This window comes from Cydia strobilella, chromosome 6 (genome assembly GCF_947568885.1).
Source record: "Cydia strobilella chromosome 6, ilCydStro3.1, whole genome shotgun sequence".
NCBI lineage: Eukaryota > Metazoa > Arthropoda > Insecta > Lepidoptera > Tortricidae > Cydia > Cydia strobilella.
The window spans coordinates 5,563,268-5,580,219 of NC_086046.1; the positions used below are offsets into that span (position 1 = coordinate 5,563,268).

General features: G+C 36.8%; 2 protein-coding genes across 19 annotated transcripts in view; one reads left to right on the forward strand and one right to left on the reverse strand.

Annotated features, from left to right (window-relative positions):
* The window catches only part of LOC134742354 (inositol hexakisphosphate and diphosphoinositol-pentakisphosphate kinase), a 44,927-nt gene extending 28,910 nt beyond the window's left edge, over positions 1-16,017 (reverse strand). For 6 of the 17 annotated variants that reach the window (XM_063675425.1, XM_063675424.1, XM_063675421.1 and 3 more), the window contains exons 1-10: positions 14,571-14,786; positions 12,839-13,021; positions 9,576-9,716; positions 8,835-8,925; positions 7,876-8,030; positions 7,128-7,215; positions 5,216-5,420; positions 3,759-3,965; positions 3,054-3,128; positions 63-251 (exon numbers count right to left, since the gene is read on the reverse strand). In XM_063675425.1, the coding sequence (XP_063531495.1) occupies positions 63-251; positions 3,054-3,128; positions 3,759-3,965; positions 5,216-5,420; positions 7,128-7,215; positions 7,876-8,030; positions 8,835-8,925; positions 9,576-9,716; positions 12,839-13,021; positions 14,571-14,681 (1,445 nt within the window). In that variant the 5' untranslated portion in view covers positions 14,682-14,786. Of the gene's footprint in view, positions 1-62; positions 252-3,053; positions 3,129-3,758; positions 3,966-5,071; positions 5,161-5,215; positions 5,421-7,127; positions 7,216-7,875; positions 8,031-8,834; positions 8,926-9,575; positions 9,717-12,838; positions 13,022-14,477; positions 14,798-14,822; positions 14,850-15,765 lie in introns of those variants that run through there. The other 11 variants (XM_063675422.1, XM_063675420.1, XM_063675416.1 and 8 more) reach the window with 7 other exon arrangements.
* Positions 16,018-16,279: 262 nt separating this feature from the next.
* LOC134742379 (probable tRNA (uracil-O(2)-)-methyltransferase) overlaps positions 16,280-16,952 on the forward strand; it is a 300,106-nt gene continuing 299,433 nt past the window's right edge. Inside the window, exon 1 of one of the 2 annotated variants that reach the window (XM_063675490.1) lies at positions 16,280-16,837. In XM_063675490.1, coding sequence (XP_063531560.1) covers positions 16,363-16,837 — 475 coding nt within the window. In that variant the 5' untranslated portion in view covers positions 16,280-16,362. The remainder of the gene's footprint in view (positions 16,838-16,952) is intronic. The other variant, XM_063675491.1, reaches the window with a different exon arrangement.

Consider the following 16,952-nt stretch of genomic DNA (forward strand, 5'->3'; position numbering starts at 1 on the left):
AAACCGCAAGAAATTAATCGCAGTGCGTTCTAAACCTTAGAACAGGAAGTACAGGTACTTACATCTCGAGCACGCTCTTAAGCTGTTCCAGTTTTCCCTGTTTCTCCTCGATCTCGGGGTCGGCGTGCCGAGTGTGTATGTCGGCGAGCAACGCGCGCGCAATGTCCAGGATCTCTTGCAGTTGCTTGGGTTTCTTTAGTTTTACGTGTCCGCGCTTGAAACCGGAGTATTTCTCGAAGATTTCGAAGAATCTGAAAGTATGGTTTGTCAAAGGGCTGTCTCATTTCAAACATAGACAGAGAGAATCATACTGTCTTTGTACTAGTACTATAGCTTGACCACAACCGCTGTGCCGCTCCTTAGGTATGCGCGGGGAGGCGGGGTGCGGGCAGGAAAGATCACGGACACACAAGAGTCTGTCGTCGTGTCGGATAGATCTGAAGATACCGAAGTACAATATTTTGGCTCTGTATAGGTACATACTTATTATATCCAATTTTTATTATGGTACAATACGATTTTTAGGTAAGCACAAATAAAAAAAACCAATATAAGTCAAATTAATGTGTAATTATCGGAAAAATAAATAGTTTCGAGAGTTAAAACAGAATCAGTTCGAAAAACAAAAAAACATAAGCTTCTAGTTAATGAATACAGTGACTATTCTGACATAGATTCACTTTTATCTTCATCTTCCATTTCGCTACCGGAACTTTAATCATTGTCATCCTGCAAATTTATTATTATGGGGTCAATAATATTGTCGAAACGGTTGTCGCGATCCCAGTAATCGTTTTCATTTTTTTGGACATGGTCATCACACCTCTGCCATTTTTCTGCCGTGAACTCCGAAAATAATAAATTCAGTGCGTTTATCTTTTCATCTAGAGAAGAATGAATATGGTTTTGCGCTATATTGTTTTTAACATCAGCCCATACCAATTCGATGGGGTTCAGATCTGGATGGTATGGAGGTAAACGCAGGACTGTGTGCCCATGAGCTTTTAAGAGGTCATCGATTCTGTAAACAGGCTCTTTTTGAGTGGCATTTATAAGAATCTGCAGTTGATTTTTTTTCATTTTTTCCGGAAATTCAACATTGTGACGCCGCAGCCAGTTCTGCATTTCACTTTTGAGGTTTGTCATGGTCGGTTTCTTATCAACTTGAACGCTGTGGTAAGACGCGTTGTCCATCACAATTACAGAATTCGGCAGCAGTTTATCTTTCAACTTTTCATCCACCCACTTATAAAAAGTATATGTCTCCATGGTAGTCGCCAGTCTTAGCATCGGATTTAAATATAGTCAATGCACCTTCGACCAAGCCATTTCGACTTCCAGCGTGAACGATTACCAAGCGTCGTCCTTTCCCGATGTCAGTGTGAATTCCAAGTTCCGACGATGATTGCCAACATTTGCTAACATTGTGACTGGCGTTAATATATGTCTCATCTAGGAAATATATGTTGCGGTTTTCACTTCTATATTTTTTTATTTCTGTCAAATATTTCCTCCGCCACTCTGTAATATTAGGCTGCTCTATAAGAAGATGTCTTTTCGATCTACATTTTTTGAACCGGTAACCCATTGTGTGTAAAAGTTTTCTCAAATATTCTCGTCCACAATTCAAAACACCATCTTGTCTCAAACTTGACAGTAACTTACGAATACTTGGCACTGTTTTTTCGATCTCATAAAACTGATGAATCTTTCTCCTGATCACTCCCAAGTCAAAATCATCAATTACATATTTTTTCTTTATAACTTTCGGTTTTTTGGGCGAATTAAATTTCGGTTGGCCCTCATTTTCAATTGATGAATTTCCTACAGATATTACATTTCTTACGGTTCTTTGGCAGTACCCAGTAGCTTCGGCCACAAGTTTGGCGATATTTGCGTCACTTTCATGTTCGAAACTATCTTTGTCTGCTTTTCTTTTCCTAAAATATTCGGCCACTTTGAAAATGACAGCTTTAACATCTCGAGATAAAGCACGACCCATCTTTGGATATTCTATCTCATGTGCGTCTGACATAGACAGCCCGCAACAGATAACACTACACGCCGCCACGAGCGACGACGGCGGAATGACAGAGGACAGAGCGCAGTGGCTGCTCTGCCCCCCCGTCTCGCCGCTCGCATACCTAAGGAGCGGCACAGCGGTTGTGGTCAAGCTATAGCACCCAAAAAAAAAGGATGAGTATAGTTTTTTTTTTGTTCTTATGTACTGACAATTTTGTTTGACCAACTATAGGAATATATCGTTCGTATGGGCAAAGATAGATATAACTCCGTAATAGATGGATACAGTCTAAGGAAAAAAACGTGCCTCGAAAATCAAGAAAATTTTATTCTCGTTCAGAGGGCGCTACTAGTTTTGGCCTACAGTCGTATAGATGGCGTTGACGGTTTCGTTTGTTATTTAACAATTTTAACGCATATCAGTGAAAGAACATGGGTCAAAATCATAAAAATAATTAATGCAAATAAAAAAAATCATTTATCTATATTTAAATGCATTCTATTGTATTTTTATAAATCTTCATTTTTAGTTTTAAAGTGTGTCGACAGATGGCAGTGAATTTACTGGGGTTACAAAATTTACTATGACAGTACCGCTCTAGTATAAGTTACTCTATGGTATGGGTTAATATTTTATGTTTGCTTTGGGTCAAAGAGTTGGACAACTTTGGGGTCTTAACAACTTTGGGGTTTATGCTTTAAATTTAAATGATGAGTATATTGTATATTCTTTATATATTACCAAGGAACGTTACAATTCTAAGTATTATAACCTCATGTGATAACTGATATCTTATTTACAGAATTTTATGAATCATTCATGTTTATTGTAAATCCTATGTAGTGTAGTGTGTATAACCTACGTAGGACAAATAAATGCTTTTAATTTCGATTTCAAGTTCATGAAAACATTCACAACAGAAACTCGATAAATAAGATAAAGACACTTCGCCTAAATTAGACATAATTATCTAGCAATCACATCGCGGGTCTAAGAAATTTAACACGTAACTCCTAATACTAATACTAACCTTGGGTGTCGCACTTCAACTTTCATCTTCTGTTTGGGCGTTCTGTCGCCATGCCGAATGACGGCCACCACGCATCTGAAAAAAAATGGTTTAGTTCAAATGTGGCTAATAATAATAGACTCAATAAACTATTCCACGATTCAGCAATATTTACTCTGTAGGTGCTAACACTAATGTAATAAGACTTTGTATTGCAAGGTTAACAATCAATATAAGTTTGTGTAAGCACAGAATAAATAATATTATTACCGTACAGAAAAGAAACTTCCTACAAAACCGCAGTTGACAGCGGTTCAGGGTCGAATCATGCTGTCCCTTTCTAATATATGGCACTAACCCTTTCGGCTATTTAAGTTTCTCAAAATTCAAGTCATTATCTTATCTGTGGTCGTGCACGCAAAGGGACGTCAAGTTGTGCCAACCCTAATAATTGCTCGGAGCAATGCTGAGCCGGCAGGAGCCGAGTTTGGCCGAAGCGAGGAGTTTCGCACCCATTTTATTCACAAATTGTTAGATTGCCGAATGAATAACCAATACATTTTGTATTTTAACTCACTCAATTTATTTGTTCATGTATTCAGTAAAATTGAAAAACTAAAACTAAAACTGATTCATTTCGGAATCCAATAGTCATCTGGTTTTTATTTATCTATTTATCTATACTCAGAACAAAAAATGACAACAAATTCTAGTAAATAAACACACCTCAACTCCATCATCTTGCCAAACGTAGTGGGCACTATGGGCGGGTCGTCCAGCTGGAAGGGCACGGACCACGGGATGTGCAGCGTCGGCGCCAGCTCGCGCAGGATCATGTTGCCGAGGATCTTCGCGCAGTCATCGTAGTACTTGTTAGAGTTTTTCACGAAGGAGAAGCCGTTCACGTCGCAGACGAATGATTTGCCGTTCGCTCTGAGAAGATAAAGGTATTGTGAGAAATGCTGCGATATGCCAATTAAATCAAGTGGCATTGGGATTTGTTTCTCTCTTACCTATATGTAGGTATAAGTATGTTGCTACGCCCTAGTAGAGTCCGTGATTGTACTTACTTAATTCTAAGAACATCTGTAACACCATGGCTGCAACCAATAAATGAAATGATTTATGATTTATAAAGTCGGTCCTAGAACTATTCCTTGTGGGAATCCTCATGTGCTATGCAGGGGCTGACCTTTTGACTTCGACTACTTATTTATAGGTTATTCCCAAACATAATTAAATTGAGACCATAAGCCCCGGACACCATCGTGTTCATGCAGAGGTAACAGAAACTTTTTAAAACCTATAACTAGAGGACGTTACTACACAGCGGATCTCGCTGCCTTGACGTCTCGCTGAAACATCTCCTTCTTGCCTCATCAGCTCAATTTCAAACCTCAAAAAAATCTTCTCCTAGTTAGTATGACCATAGAGAAGTAAGCTTTGAGTGCTCACTCAATACACGAGTCTTCTTACTAAATTTAATAATAAGTTGTATGAGAGGTATGGTAAAACGTGTTATTAATAAGTTTAAAACTTGCTTAAAAGTTAAAACTTATTAAGCTTAAATCTTATTACAAAAAAGTTTTCGCAGAGCTCGCTTAAATCTTTTTATAAACGGGTTGTAGCTTAATTACGGGTTGTAATTTATGGAGTGAACACTCTTAAACTAAACTTACTTATTTCTCTATGGTATGACAGAGTAGCGGACGCCTTTGCCCTCACACTTAGGGTCGGTTGCCCCAAACTGTTTGTCATCGTTAAAGAGTTCGCTAAATTGTATTGTATGGAAACGTACATAGTAAACCGCCGCGGCGCGCCGGGTGACGTTGATCAGTCTGTCAAGTGCGGATGATGAAACTGGCACTTATTCAGCTACAATATAACTTACCTTACACTTACCGTCATATCCACAAACAGTTTCAACGCCATACAGACTTTCCTCGAGATGAGCTTCTCCTGATTAGACAGAATGACGGGATAGCTAGCGAACTCCATACTTTCCAGCTATGCTTTAGAATTTCCTAATGTTCACTCACCTTAACAAATCAAATCCATACACAGTTTGTTTGAACGCCAGACAGACGTTCCTCGAGATGAGCTTCTCCTGGTTAGACAAAATGACGGGATAGCGATCTCCATACCTTCCAGCTATGATTTCGAATTTCCTAATGTTCACTCACCTTAACAAATCAAATCCACACACGGTTTGTTTGAACGCCAGACAGACTTTCCTCGAGATGAGCTTCTCCTGATTAGACAGAATGACGGGGTAGCGGATCTCCTTTCCTTCGGAATCGCGTTCTACTTTGCCGTCGAGGGCGGGACTCTTGCGGGCTTCTGCGTGCGCGTAGTCCGGGCCCACTGTGTATACTTTTACGTCGGTGCCTGGATGAAGGGAAAAATTTACCCCCTTATTCATAAAACTTTACGCGGCGGATTTAGTTAAGTTATGTTTTAACCCTTTCTTACAAATACACAAGTAAAAATTACAGATAAAGACATAGGATTCATAGCTAATTCAGGCCAGTAACGCGTTTATGAATAAAGCCATTACCTAGTCTTTAAGTTGTTACATTAGAATAAGATTTAATTACGCTTGAAAATAATATCGATTTGGCTAAATCATGTTGACACTAAAATAAGTTATGTCGATTGTAAGTAATTATTAGGGTTTACAAAAAACCGGCCAAGTGCGAGTCGGACTCGCGTTCCAAGGGTTCCGTACATTACACAATTTAAACAATGTATTTTTCACCTCAGCAGCTCGAACAAGCCTACTTTCGTCACTCCCTGGAGTGAGGAAAGTGCGACTTTCCTCACTCCAGGGAGTGAAACAATGTAACTTTTTAATTTAGTGAAGGCCATGAACTTCATACTTTTATTACATTTTTTTTATGGTACGGTACGGTACGGTACGGTACGGCACGGTACGGTACGGTACGGTACGGTACGGTACGGTCCGGTCCGGTCCGGTCCGGTCCGGTCCGGTCCGGTCCGTCCCGTATCGTACATATTATGATACTTTTTTTTTTCTGTTTATTCTGTGTAATTCGAAATACATTTTAACCTTTGTATGTTCTCACTACTGAGGTGAAAAATTATGTGTGCAACACGAGAGCAAAGTTATTTTACATCTCGTGTTTTTGAGTCCCTCGCTACGCTCAAGATTCTGCCTTAGAATCACTCGCTTCGCTCGTGATTCAATTATAGAATCTTTCGCTTTCTCGGGACTCAAAATAAACACTCGCAAGAAAAACCAACTTTCCTCTCTTGTTGCACAAATAACTATTTTTAAGTGAAACGTAAGTGTAATGTTTTTAAAAAACCGTAGGGTTCGGATACTTCGGATCAAAAACTAAGTAATTAAGTCAGATTCACGCTTGACTGCATATTTCTAATAGGTTTTCCTGTGATCTATAGGTAAAGATCTATGACCTAGTAGTTGCGGAGATAAAGGGGGGATTGGTCATTTTTGCCAACTTTCTTGAATAACTTCTAAACTAAAATTATAAAAAAATATATATTTGAAATTCACAATGAGCTCTTTCATTTGATATGTAACACGATATAGTTTGATTTTTAATATTTACATTTACCCCTTTAACAGCCATTTAAAAGTGGCCCCCGTGTTTAAAATTCATTTGTTTACGTTACATGTCCGTCTTTGGGTCACACACTTACATATCATATGTATACCAAATTTCAACTTAATTGGTCCAGTAGTTTCGGAGAAAATAGGCTGTGACAGACGGACAGACAGACAGACGCACGAGTGATCCTATAAGGGTTCCGTTTTTTCCTTTTGAGGTACGGAACAAAAACGATAATTTTCGTCTTCCTATAACAAAAACCTTAGTTTCAATCCATTCTTGAAGATATCAAACTCATATCTCATATCTGAAATGTGTTTTGACCAACTTGAAATCTATTGTAGAAAAAAACACGCGGGTATCGCCATAAACGATAAACATTACAAAAAATAAATGGCTTAAAGATAGAGAGTTTTCCGGGTATAGGCGATAATCTCAAGTGTTGCCGAAACAGTGAGATTACTTAAAAATTCGATCGGAGTGTTTGATAAAAGATACGTACCATCGGTAGGCATAAAATCTTCGTAGATAAAAGATCCAGTCTTCCTTACTCTAGACTCCGGTGAATAAATGCTGCTACGACTTCCAATCTGAAAAAAATAATCTAATATTGATTTATTAAAATTAAAAGTTGACTAATGTATTAGTGACAAGATTGACTCTAAAGAAGGACTACAACTAGTATTTCGGGCCATACGATATGGGACATTCCTTTCTATTTAATACAGTTAGAAAAGGACATATAGTATAGTCTATCTCTCGATCTTGCGCGGCAAAATCATGCTAAGGCCGCAGGGTAGGGTAATTTAGAAATTTGCACAAGGACTTGACTTTTTCATGAAATTTTCCCACATATAAATACAAACTACAACATCTCATAGGTAAAAGCGGTTGATAAATAGTGTTTCCCTTATTTCGTCATTAGTAGCATACCAAGGAAAATAATGTAAACATTTTGTTTCCGCCGTGGTCCTTTTGCGGGAGTCCTTTTATGATGGGTTTTTTAGGGTTCCGTACCCAAAGGGTAAAAACGGGACCCTATTACTAAGACCTCGCTGTCCGTCTGTCTTTCTGTCACCAGGCTGTATCTCATGAACCGTGATAGCTAGACAGTTGAAATTTTCACAGATGATGTATTTCTGTTGCCGCTATAACAACAAATACTAAAAAGTGCGGAACCGTCGGTGCGCGATTCCGACTCGCACTTGGGCGGTTTTTTTGTGTTTTTATAGTAATAAAGTTGAAGGCACCTTTCTGAACAGTCGCTGACTGCCGCCGCCCGCAGACGTTGGATAGTAGATGTATATGTTGTGATCCTCGGCCGATACTGGCTTCTCCACGAAAGGCTTGTTGAACACCACGCCGTTCACCTCCACGTGGTCCTCTGATTCCACTAACTCATGATCTGTGGAAAAAAATTAAAAAGTTTTATGACAGACGTCAAAGAGCTACGAGTCTTAAAAAGAGAGAACGAATGATGAATCACACACAGTTAAAATGGTATGAAGATAAAGATTTCTAAATTTAAATAGCTTGACAGTTTCGTGTTAGTTTATGTGTTTTTTTCTGCTCGGCTCTTTGTGGTTCAATAGGTATACACAAAGAAATATAAATACGAATAGGTAGGTATACAGTTGAGCATTACGTTTTGTAAAGTATTAGGTGTTAGGAAAATACCTATTACTATGGCCTTGACTATACTTGGAGTAAGACATCCTAAAACCAGACTAAGACTCGGTTGTTTAAGATAATTTAGCGGCTCAATTACGTACAGGTATGCGACAGAGTGTGCTGCCTGTGCTGGTATTTACCGGTACGCGTAATAGTGGTTGACTCTTAAAATTAGGGGTTCCTGTCTAAAGTTACCTAACGTTAAATCATTTAGCACGGTGCTACATAGTGCACATTGACTTTGAAGTACGTATGGGGTACTTTACAATACAATACTGAGCGATTTAAAAAAAACGTTGCTCAAATTTAAGGAATATCATGAAATAGAACGACACAGAATACCTAAAATCAAACAACTGCCGCTTATCTCAGGAGGCTGGTAAAAAAGTGGCGCAACGATTTTCTAATAAATGGTAACTGAGTTTTCTTATCTTTTTAATTTTTTATTAATACCTAACATAATAAAAATCAGTTCATGCAGCGAAGCCTTCAACAAGTCCTAGACCTATAGTAGTTACGTACTTAAATAGCTACTTACGCTTAGGATCCGGCGAGTCTCTATCTAAAACTGCATATCTGGGTATCTCGATTCCTTCTCCTTCTAAGATAGCGTACACTTTTCTGCGATCCTGTAACAGCCGCGGAAAAAACACAGTCACCTACCACATGTCTTAAATCTGTATAACCGGATTACTGCTCAGCATTTAAGCATTTAGGTCATGTATTTCTACCACGGATTTCAACTTTATTTCAAAGCGATAGGGTTTAATTTTGTCTATTTCTGACATCCTGGAAAAAGTATGTTAGAAATTATGGGTTGATTATTATGTAATAGGGGAGATTATGCGCTAGAAATCAAAAGAGAAAAGAAAAGAAGAGAACAAGAGGAAAAAAGGGCTAATTTATCCATCAAAAAGTCAGTGGATTTTTTTCCGTCCAAATTTCCGATAGACAATTATACAGTTCCGTTACGGTAGTAACATGTTTTTCTACACTTGAAAGCAATGATAGGATACAAACAATGTGGTTTATACGTACATATATACCAGTGGTTCTCCAACTTTTTTGGTGGCGGAATACTTTTGGAAAGCGAAATATTTGACGGAGCCCCAACTTAAAAATATTTTTTCGTCACCATTGAACCGTGAACCAGACGTAGAGAGCTGATTAATGATTTTTTTCTCGCGTAACCCCTACAGAGGCCTTGCGGATTGCGGAGCCCTAGTGGTCCGCGGAGTACACCTTTGAGAATGGCTGCTATATACGTTTAGATACATACCTGAATATCGTACTGCATATGCAGATTGTTGATAACATACGGCTTCCTCAGTTTTTCATACTGTATGGCCTTGTCCAACGGGAAGCCTTTCGAGTGGAAAGATATCAGACAGTCGCAGATGGGCCAATCCTCTACGGGGCTCTATAAAATAGGTATAAAACAAGTTGATTTTGGTAGACAAGTGGAATGGCCGAGAATGCAACATGCAATGAGGGGACAACCGCTGCTATAATTACGGTGTTGTGTGCACCGAAGAGAAGAGGCCAAGTCCTTTTAGTTTATTAATTACCAGTAATAAGTGCTAATAACTATACCCTAACCAGCCCACTTTTTAATTTTAACCCATTAAAATGTTAAAATACTTTACGTGGAGAAATAAAAATTCCAATTTGATCCTTGCCAAAAATTGTAGATTCGAAGGTTTATTATATATTATACTAGCGAGTGTAGTATATTTAGTATAGGTTTGATATTTTAAATCAAAAATTAGGAAGGTCCGAGTAAAATATTTTTTAAAGCATTATTTAAAACTGTTCTTATCGTAATAGTGTGCTTTGTTGCAAAGTCATTATTCACTAAACGGGAATTGAGCTCATGAACAAATAGTTTTATCGCTAAGTAAGTATGATTACACTAAATTAGAGCCAATCTGTTTGTTCAGGCCTAAAAAAGAAAAAAAATATCTTTTATTTGCATAAAATATGGTACAAGAATTTAAATTAAAAAAACGAACTCGCCCACCGAGGGTTCCGTACTTTTTAGTATTTGTTGTTATAGCGGCAACAGAAATACATCATCTGTGAAAATTTCAACTCTCTAGCTATCACGGTTCATGAGATACAGCCAGTTGACATACAGATGGACAGACGGACAGAGGAGTCTTAGTAATAGGGTCCCGTTTTTACCCTTTGGGTACGGAACCCTAAAAATTGTCGTGTTACGTAAGCTGTAATTTTATTATAAATCCGTCGTCTATGAAAAGAAACTTGACTCATTTTTTTTACTAGCTTAGCTTACTAGGTACATTAAAATGTGATATTTTCTATAAAAAGGGACCTTATTGTCGATGGCGCTTACGCCATTATAAACGATGCTCCGATATAAATACAATGCCGCGCGACGATTTGCGGCGTAAGCGTCGTCGACAATAAGGTCCCTTTTCATAGAAAATGCCCAAAATATGCAAGGGTGCATGCACAACATGAATGGCTGTAAGGATCGTGTATTAATCAGTAATAACTTTTCTTGTACAACAAAATCAATTGGCAATTAAATTATCAAGAACTTGGCCCACTAAGACCATGCAGTGCACAATATACGTGCAGTTAGGTACATGTCATAATCGGCAATGGTAACCGGACACCTCGCACAAAGGGTGTGTGGGTAAACAAGTCCACGGAAATATAACGTGTTTCGTTACATGTATGTACCCAGCTAGATAGTATAGTCAGTCACAATTTTTGGTTTATGTCAATATGCAAACAAGCATATACCCCAATTGATGACAAGCAGCGAACTTTTACTGGGCGCTTGCATCCAGTGTTGGCCGAACGTTAATTGCAATTAACCATTAACCAGTACAAATTAAACCGTAAACCGTAACGGACGGTTACAGTTTACGGTTCCATTTTTACTGGTTAATGGTTAATTGCATTAACGTTTCGGCGAACACTGATTGCTAACTATACTATTATACACGTTTTTACGTGCATAAATATGATTTCACTGTACTGTACTGTTTGTTTGTGTCAGAAGGACAAATTCATGTAACTGACGGTATACCACGTCCATTATGCTTAAAGTAAGGACGTTACACACGAATAATTTAGTACATTGACCCGCCATTTCCTATCTCAATCCCATGCGCATTATTATATTGTTGTCCCACTCGCATAGTAACAGTGACAGCAATATAAACAGGAAATGGCGGGTCAATATACTAAATTCTTCATTAATAGCGTCCTTCCTTTAGTAGCATGCTGGTAAATAAATGGCATGCATTTAATGTATTATGTACCATCTACACTACACAGAAATAATCAGAAGAGATTGTTATCAAGATAACTAATAATACTTCCAAATATATCTAGTGAAACAAAATAAACGTTCAATTACAATAATTACTATTAAATTTCACTCGCAAGCAATAAAAGTCACCTTGTATGGAGATTCTATACAAAATGAGCCGTTTTATTTGCTCTAGAGAGTACAGCCTGATGGCCTACAAACTACAGGAAGAAATAAAAGGATATGTTTCTATCCTTTTAACATTAGACTAAATAATAAGGACTGATACTTTTATATCTGGGGCCATTTACAACGACAAAATTAAACTTATTTCCTAATATTTTTTTCGTTAGTTTTTGAAAAATAATCAGAGCGCTTTATTTGAACCTTAAGGGAAGGGAGGGCATAAAGTATCGTGATTAGGAACCGGCTAAAACATGGGAACAAATGTATTAGCAGGCGTAGCTCACTCCACATTTTAGCCTTCCTACTAATTTATTTACTAGGTAGGGTATAAATAGGTTTAAGAGATGATTGAACTCTCTGTACTTCAATAAATTAGTTATTATGTGGTTCTGAATTTTATTGACGGATGGAAGTTTATACTTGTTTAAAATATTTTGTATAAGTATATTGAGGGTGCTATATGACCAGATGGGCTGGTCATATAAATAAATAACAACTATTAAATAAATATTATAGGACATTATTACACGAATTGACTAAGCCCCACGGTAAGCCCAAGAAGGCTTGTGTTGTGGGTACTCAGACAACGATATATATAATAAGTATATATTATAAATACATAGAAAACACCCAAGACTGGAACATGCTCATCACACAAATAAATGCCCTCACCAGGTTTTGAACCCGCGACCATCGGCTTCATAGGCAGGGTCACTATACACTAGGCCAGAACGGTCGTCTACCACGAAAGACAGATTCGTGGAGTAAACGACTACTCGAGTGGCGACCATGGGGGGAAGAATATCCTCAAAGTAGACCCCAGATGCGTTGGGACGACGACATCAAAAGGACTGCGGGGAAGAAGTGGCTCCAGGTCGCACAGAACCGTGATGATTGACGCTAAATGAAGGAGGCCTACACCCAAAGGGTAGAAAGGGGCTAAAGAGAGAGATATTGAGGGTAGATAAAACAGCATCAGTCCGTTAAACATCAGACTAACATCAAAAGGACAGAGGTACCGCTATCGCTCACTATTTTGTTCCACTAAAAGGTTAGAGTATGAAGAGAACCTTTAAGATAACCTCCTCAGGGAAGACGAGCATCTTGATGTACTCGAATTCGTCGAGGCGCGTGAGGATCTCCTTCATGGGCTTGGACTGCGACTTCTTGGCCATGGCGCACACCCCCACCACAACCTTCTTGCCGCCGCCATCGTAGTGTGGGTCCAGGGAGTCGCAGAGATCCAATTCGCCCTGTAGAAAAGTTATTATTAATCATTTGTGCCATTCTCAATCAAATGGGTACTTATTGCCGGTTGTCAATAAGGTGCTATTTCCATATAGCTTCAATTGAAAATCAACCTTATTGACAAGCGACACCGGTACCTTTTGGTTGAAAATGTCACATTCAAATGAATCAATACATATTATAGTCCCATAATATGTATTGATTAATTTGAATGATCTAATATATACCGGGATGTGAACGTAGGTCCTCATGCTTCACAGGAATTTATTTAAAGTTTTATGGCTGACTTTTCTTAAGACATACATCTATTTCTCATCAAGATGATTCTAAAGAGTCAAAACTCAATTAAGCCGCTTTATTTATTACAGAACCATCAGACGCTTGAAACCATTTCATTGTCATCACAGTTACATAGCTAGTAGCATTCCTAGCTAGCATCAGAAATCTAGAACTAGATCACATATTTCTTGCAAATTTTAATGAATACTAGCATACATACATACATATTTACAAACATTACAAATTAAACCCTATCCAACGCAAGGTACAAAACAAATGGACCCAAATCCCAAGGGAGGGGAATAACCCTCCTTAAATTTGAGGTGACATAATCACTGATCTATCAGAGGAATATTAAATTGTGCTTTCATCACTTACTACCCTAAAAAAGTTGGGATTGTAGGTAGATAGATAGATAGAATAATCTTTATTGCCACTAGAGTTGTGCCGTTCCCGGTAACATTACCCATTTTGTATAGAGAATGTTACCGAGCGAGAAATTTCCCCATACAAAATGGGGAATGTTACCGGGAATGGCACAACTCTAATTGCCACGCCTCAGTAAAATATGCAGCTTACAGAAAACAATTGATTAAGAATAGAGGTAAACAACAGGCAGTCTAATCGCTGAAGAGCGCTCTCTTCCAGACAACCTAGGTAGTATGTGCTTGTATTTTTAATTTCTTATATTCAGTCTTTGTGAGCATTAAAGAACATTGGAATTTCCTAAAGTAATACAGAATAATATCTCTGCCGAAATTCAGCAGAGAAGCATTGTGCTGTTTGTGTCCCACTAACACTACTTATATAGAAAAAAAAAACTCTGTGAGGAAACATGTTTTCAATTTCAATCTGATTAATATATAAAAGAAACTGAAAACCATAAAATAAAACACTTTAACACATGTCACAAGACAAACAGCTGCGTGGCCATGAACATTAAACAGTTAAATACCTCTTCCATTGTTTAACACATTCTCACAAACCAAATGGAGCACTATTGCACAGATCTTAAAACTCAGATTATTGTTTCGAGATCTACAAACACTGCAACAACATGGTAAATTAATTTCAACTCCCGAGAGTAATGTATAATCTGATAATTTAGAGTAAATCATGTGACCACATATTTTATATTACATTGTAGAACACATTATTGCTAAAACAGAAACCAAATAATACCTATTTGCTTATCTTCCATAAACAATCACAATTATAACAACAAATGTAATCATATTTATAACCAAAACATAAATTTTGCCAATTAAAGCTCACATCGGGCAAACAGTCATCACAGTAACAAAAATCATCATCATTTTGCTCTTTCTTCTTCCTGCTCCTCCATCTCTTTAACCTCCACCAATCTTTAAGCCACTGCCATTCCATCACTGTGACACTTCACATGCAACCCACTGAATACTACAAGTAATACTAAAGATAGCACAAAGCAGCTTGTCAACGGCTGGTTATCACCACACACACTAGATAAGTATGATAAACTTGACACAAATTAACATACTGTATTACCTCACATGACATTGTTGCTAGAATAGACTGGTTATAAAATACGCATTGTATAACAGTTATTATAATGTGCTCATATATAAAGTAGTGTTAGTGTGGACATGTGCCTTGTTTGATATGCACATACATTTTGTGGAGGATTACAGTAGTTTATGACTAAACCAAATCTATTTGCATTTCTTATCTATGTTAATTTTAAAGCAATGTTTACATTTTGTTGCAGATAAGGTTAATATGCATAAATATTAGTTGGAGCTGTGTAATAATGTAGATTAAGGTTTTGATTAAAACTGGCCAATTGCATAGTATGGTAATCTATGCTTTGATTCATAATCATAATATAATTTTGTTTATGTTTTTTCAATCATTTAAATGTGTTATCTACTAGTAATTACTGGCATAAATGATATGCTTCTACTCTTTTTCTGTTAATTTTCGGCACACTATTTTTCTTAAATGTGAATTAAAGAGAGATCTATTTGTTTACAATGTTGTATGTTATATAAAAAAAGTTATATTCACTTTCAGCACTAATATACAGATTTACAGGTAAATTATACTTCATTCTCTAACTAAATGTTTGATAGTATAAGACTTAATAAGTGAATATTTTTAACCAATATTGTGATTTTTGTAATTTGACTCACCCTTAAAATTGATAAAAACATGGTGGACACACATTAAGACTACAATATCTCATGGACTCTTGCCAAATTCATAGAAACAAAGAAACTCATATAAAGAGACTTCCTACCTTATATTATAAACGGAAGAAGTCACTTTATTTACTGATTTATGAAAATGTATACGGTAATAAAAATGCATTTAAATTTCTTTCATACTACTTATATGCGTATCAGCTCTGTGACCCGCTTCCAGTGTATTTATAGAGTACTTACTAAACAAAATATAAGCGTGAAGCATGCCTTCATAATCTTTTACTTACTGGAGATCTTATTGGGACGAGATTACCATCATCACCGACATAGAACTGAGGTTGCTGTGTGGCTTGCCGCAACCCTTGATACCCATGTTCGAGCTCAGTGTATGACATTACCTATTTACATAAACTAGCATAGAAAATATTGGTGAATAAATATTACAAATAGACATACAAATACATTTATATCACGAGGTAAAATTGATTTTATAAAAGTAAAAATATTTTTGTAATCTGCAGCTGGCAAACGCAGCTGATGTCAATCGCCGATGACGTTTCGTTAACATGATTTTCATTACAATGTTTACAATGCAAAAGTTAATCAAAATTTGAATGTAACAAATAAAATTACACCACGTAAAATTGCTTTGCATTAATATAGACATTAAAAAATTATATAATTTATATATTTATTATATTTGTACCTAGTACATGAAAGCAACGTTTTTAAAAGTAGCTTAAACAGTAAATGTCAGTAGTGGCTACAATACAAACGTCATCACGTATGTCAAGAGTTCAAGACTGTCACAATATACACGTGAAGCGGATTTTCTGATTTTACTGTTTATTATACTTATAAAACAATCTTAAAAGAAAAGGAATATGTTTAAAGAAATTCCAACAACAATCACTGCAAGTGCGTTTTGGCAATCTGTGAATATCCTGATTACAAAATCTCATGTAGTAAATAAAAGAGTATGGGGCAGCATGGTGTTACACAAATGCAATTGCAAACCAGTAACTACAAACATTTTAAATTGGTGTTTACCTGATCACTGTGGAAAAGTAGACAAAATAGATAATGTAGATTTATATCTAGCCTATTTACTTGCGAATTTACAACTTCAGCAGTGTGATATATCAGATTCTGATGATGTTATTGAGATCATACTCTCAGAATTGCTCCCTAAAAATTATAGTGATATCCACGCAGTTCAACTAACTTGTCTACAAAAAGACAGAAATGTAGTTACATTTTATGATGTTACGCCAAAAAATGAAAATCAGAATGTATGTCCAAATTATTCTTATTCTTTGCAATTGAATAGCAACATGATTCTCCTGAAGGCTAATTGTGGTCAGTAATAGTAAATTTATTACTTCTGTATTATAAACAAAATAGTATGGGTCAGCAATAATTATTTTTGTAGTATTCTATATTCTATTATGTTAGTAAACAAGTTTCCTTACGC